This window comes from Mus pahari, chromosome 7, assembly GCF_900095145.1.
Source record: "Mus pahari chromosome 7, PAHARI_EIJ_v1.1, whole genome shotgun sequence".
In the NCBI taxonomy this organism is placed as follows: domain Eukaryota; kingdom Metazoa; phylum Chordata; class Mammalia; order Rodentia; family Muridae; genus Mus; species Mus pahari.
Window position 1 is genome coordinate 47,548,930 of NC_034596.1, and position 4,882 is coordinate 47,553,811.

Sequence of the window (4,882 nt, forward strand, 5' to 3'; positions counted from 1 at the left end):
GAACTCAGAAATCCGCCTGCCTCTGCCTCCCGAGTGCTGGGATTAAAGGCGTGCGCCACCACGCCCGGCTCTGATCATTATTTTTATTATGCAATTATTATATTTTAGAAAAATACACTAAACTTGGTTTCTCTTACTGTAGGACTATATATTAAGTCAGTGGTTAATACTCATGTTTTCAGTGGTTAATATGCATTATGTTTTCATAAAATTGCAGAATTTTTATAAGAATGAAAATTGCTTTGAAAAGCAGAGAGCAACTTAAATCTTCACATTGAAAATTCTGTATTTAGAGTTTTTGTAATTTTATGATAAAAATAAATACTAAGTAAAAGTGTTAGATGTAATTACTTTATAAAATTAAAACTCATAAAAAGAATTTGTTAATTACCAAAATAAGAAAAAGTTAAGATATCATTTTCTATAGCAGGTAAAGGTTTAAAATTAAAGGTTGCATAATAGCTTGAAAACTTTGACTGAGCTGTCTAAGATCTAAGTAAAAAAATATCACCATTGACCTTGAAACGCTAAAACATTTAGAGGCTATGAATTGGATACATGGGGGAAATGTTAGAGTTCAAGGGTTACAGATTCACTGACAAACAGTACCTATAAGAATCTAGTCCAAGAAGGGGAGAGAAGATGGAACTTCTTTGCTTATAAGCTACAGCTTCCATGTTTCCCCAATATTTTCTCTAAATAAATAAAAAAATCAAAGCACTCCAACACTCTGAGTAGGATTTTTCAAATACATACCAAAACAAGTTTCTCAGGAATAGGAAACTGAAAATTTACCAGTTTTTTTAAAGAATGGCTAGGCTGGAGAGAGGACTCAGTGATTAAGAGCACCGACTTCTCTTCCAGAGGTCCTGAGTTCGATTCCCAGCAAACACATAGTGTCTCACAACCAACCATCTGTAATGAGATCTGATGCCCTCTTCTGGTGTGTCTGAAGGCATATACATGAAATAACTAGATCTTTAAAAGAATGGCGATCTCAGAGGGAGCTTCTCTGAAGGTGATGCCTAGACACACAGACCCATATCCTTTTTTTATTTATATTTTTCTTGGTACTATAATACTTGGTACCATATACATAGGTGCTTACATTTTTAAGTTTATAAAAAACACTTATTGAATCTACTCACCTCCATAAACAATTCCAAACTGTCCGGAACCCAGAACTTCATCAGGGAAAATTTGATAGACTGTGCTGATATCCTACAGGTACATACCCAGAGAAAGACAAGGAGGGGGGACAAGCTTTAATCCTATTACATTATAATTTATAATTATAGTTACTATTAGCTGATTGAATAGAAATAGAATTAAATATTCCAAAGCTCATTTAACACTTCTAAATGTCAGATAAAATTTCAATGGCTACAATATTCAAATTACATTCATATAATATTTTGAAAACTATTTTGCTCTTAAGTACTTGGGACATGGGACATTTTAATAGAGAGAAGGGGGATCTAAAACCAATCAATGGAATTTACTATAAATATATGAGAAAGTATTCTATGTATTCTTATTTCTGCACTAGTAATTTAGAAGTTTCATTAACTATTCCATGGGCCCATAACATGTCTGTAACAATCCAGCTTCACCTTCAGGCCAGAACCGTGGGGCTACTCCTGGTTATTTTTCATTTCTACAAGAACCTAAGCTACACACAACTATTCCAGGAATCCCAGGTACTATATAAATAACCACAGTATCACCACTTGGGAAACTGTAATCACTGGATAGAGAGTGAGCTAATCTGGGTTTCATATTGCACCTTTTGGTAAGCATCTTCATGGAAACACCACAAAGCTTTTATGTTTTATTTTCCTGGTAGTGTGCATCCTAATACATTTTCTGCCTATTTCGACTTTGCAAATCTTGATTTTTTTTTTTTTAAACCACTTTTCAGCCACATTCTCCCACCACTTTCCTTCTCTTCTCTTAGAAAGCAACCAGGAGGCTTGTACCTGTGATGCCTCGAGAGTATTCAGAAGGTGAACTCAAAACTCTCTGGCAAGGAAAATCATTATTCTGGTCCCCTTTTCCTGCAACCAAGCTCACCAACGGACTCTTTAGAATTTCTTTGAAAATTCATTTCAAAATTTTCAGTGGACAACCAGGATAAAGGACTCTGAGATCCCCTGGGAACTACTCAGGAAGCTTTAGAGTAACCCGCTTTCTCCAAGGTCTTCTCTTTCTAAGCAAGGGCAGCAGAACCCTTCGGTCTTGAGGTCTGCATCTCAGGAGGAACAGTTCAAGCTTCCATTTAACCTTTTCTGTGAAGTTACCTCCTGTGATTCACCCTTGCCTTTGTTCAGTGTAAACCAGGTCATCAAGAATTCCAGGGACAGGAGCAGTACTGAACAGATATTCATGGAGTTCGTTTTTTTGTTTGTTTTGATAAACAATCTCAGATAACTATAAGCAGGATGGTACACTGCTTTGTTCGGGTCTTAGGGAGAGAGAGCAAGCAGTTAATGCTGTTGGTCACAGCACTGAGGTAGGCACTCCATCTTGAGTACTGATATGAAATCAAGCAAACACAACCTCGTGTAAAACATCTTACAATGTGATCTGTAACTTCTGAATTCTGAAAGTCTGTGTTAGGTGGCACTGGTGAGCATAGTTCCTGATTTAGCGGACATCTTTGAGATCTATATTGTGGCATGTATACGTAACTAAGAATATTCGCAACCCCTTTCATTTATCAGAACACTTTGTTAGCAAAGAGGTAAGCAATGGCATGTTTTAAAAGGTCTACAAATAAAAAAATGTATATTATTAGTGTATCTATTTTACTGTGCAATACCAACCATTAAATTCCAATTATCAAGTATAGATCAGGGGTTCTCCCAGCTGTCACTACCAAGCCTGTCTCCTTCCTGCAATGGCCTTGGTAAACTATTTGTCCTATTTTGATCTAAAGACAAACAAACAAACAAAAACAAAACAAAAAGCTCCAAAACAAACAAACAAACAAACACACACACACACACACACACAAACAAAAAACAAAAAAATCCCAAGATAAATATGAAAAATTGTATATCACACTACAATTCTCTATTATGACAAACAGCCCTTGGTACTATATTATGCAGTATAGAAAAATCAGCAAACAATGTTCTGTTTGTAACATATCATAGAAGCAAGTAAACAGAAAACTAGATAAATAAAAATCTATCATGTGATACTTTCTATTTTCCAGTAATAACATTCTGGGATTTATATTAATAGACACGGGCTTACCACATTTTCTTGAATCTGGCAATTTGAAACAGAAATGCTCACAGAAATATCTTCTGGAAATGCATGATTAAAAAACAGACATGAAATAGTTAAAATACATTTTTAAAGATCCCATTGGGCCACATTTACTATATTTACATTAATCATAGCAATTAGATATTTCTACAAAATTTAAATATATTAGTTCCCTTAACATTACAAACTTTGTAATTTGTTTTTAAATATATATTTGTCAGCATAGAGCTCGGATTAAAAAAAGACTCCCAATTCTGGCTTTGCCATGCAGCCATTCTGTTAGCTAATAGACAACCAACTTTCTAGAAATTAATTGTTTCTGCTAGAATGTAGACAAATTATTAAAGAATGGGGTTTTAGGAGTTAAAGTAGAGGTCTCTGGTTAAGTGCTTAGTTTACATACAGATACATTCCTTGTCATCAGAATAAGTTTATCCTATTAATGTACTGAGAAAAAATAAAATTATGACAGATAAAATATACTATAATGTTAAAACAGGTTAATCTTCAGGTTGCATGATTTATGATAGAATTTCAGATCATAATTTCATATAGGTACTCCTCTATGTTTTTAAGATCTACCTCAATATTTCATCTTGCTTATACTCTGGCTGAATCTATTTTACTAATGCACAGAAATTGGTTCCTGGGATAAAGTGATCAAGTAGCAACAACGGTCATATACCATGGGTAGAAAAGGAGGAAGGGATTAGTGGCAAATAGATTTTTTTTTCATATTTGTGGCATTCTAAGTGAAGCTCAAACTGACTGAATGATGTCTTTTAGGAACAATAGCTGTGGGCACCAGTGGTCGTGTAGTATATAGGTTATACTTGACTTTATAAAAGTTCTAATATAAAATAAATATAACAATTTAATAAATATTTCAGAAAGAATAGCAGCTTCTCTTCAGAGATTCCATGTTCTGCCACAAACTGAAGCCAGCACGGGGAGTCTTTCTTTATCGTCTCTTTGGGGAAAGCAGCAGGTCTCTTACTGGACCATCAGGAGCATGAGCACCCTCCAGGCCAGACTAAAGCCACTAGACTCACTGTGTGAGTTGGATCCAGAGCCAACAGAGGAGCCCTTGGGGATGACGGGCATGAGAGCATGCTGGATGGCCACCTCCCACATTCTGGCCACATCTGGACCGATGCCACTGGGGAGAACACTGCTGTTTGGTGGGGAGCTTGATGGATTGACCACATTTTCTCCCACATAATACACTACGTTTGCTGTAGTGATTTCAAAACAATGAGGATTTGCTCCAACAGGAGTTAATGCTGAAGGTTTTGCTGGTTCCAGACATAATATTTCTGATAAAGGAATTTCCTGTAGAAGACAAAGTATGGTAAATGTAGTTAACCAAAAGCATGCCAATTATTAAATGAAAGCCATGCCATGTAAGAAAGGAAGTTACAAATTGAATATACAGAAAATATTTTATAATATATATAACATGCATAAAATGTAATTTTTTATAACAAGGCCTTATCACACTTTCTGAAAAAAATCCTCTCTGCATCTTTCCTTCCTTCCTTCCTTCCTTCCTTCCTTCCTTCCTTCCTTCCTTCCTTCCTTCCTTCCCTTTCCTCCTCCTCCTCCT

At 35.6% G+C, this 4,882-nt stretch overlaps 1 protein-coding gene across 3 annotated transcripts in view; it reads right to left on the minus strand.

Moving 5' to 3' along the window:
• The window catches only part of Prkd1 (protein kinase D1), a 292,314-nt gene that overhangs the window by 39,365 nt on the left and 248,067 nt on the right, over window positions 1-4,882 (minus strand). For all 3 annotated transcript variants that reach the window (XM_021201591.1, XM_021201592.2, XM_029540841.1), the window contains 3 exons: window positions 4,329-4,608; window positions 3,262-3,314; window positions 1,149-1,221 (listed from right to left, as the gene is read on the minus strand). In XM_021201591.1, the coding sequence (XP_021057250.1) occupies window positions 1,149-1,221; window positions 3,262-3,314; window positions 4,329-4,608 (406 nt within the window). The remainder of the gene's footprint in view (window positions 1-1,148; window positions 1,222-3,261; window positions 3,315-4,328; window positions 4,609-4,882) is intronic.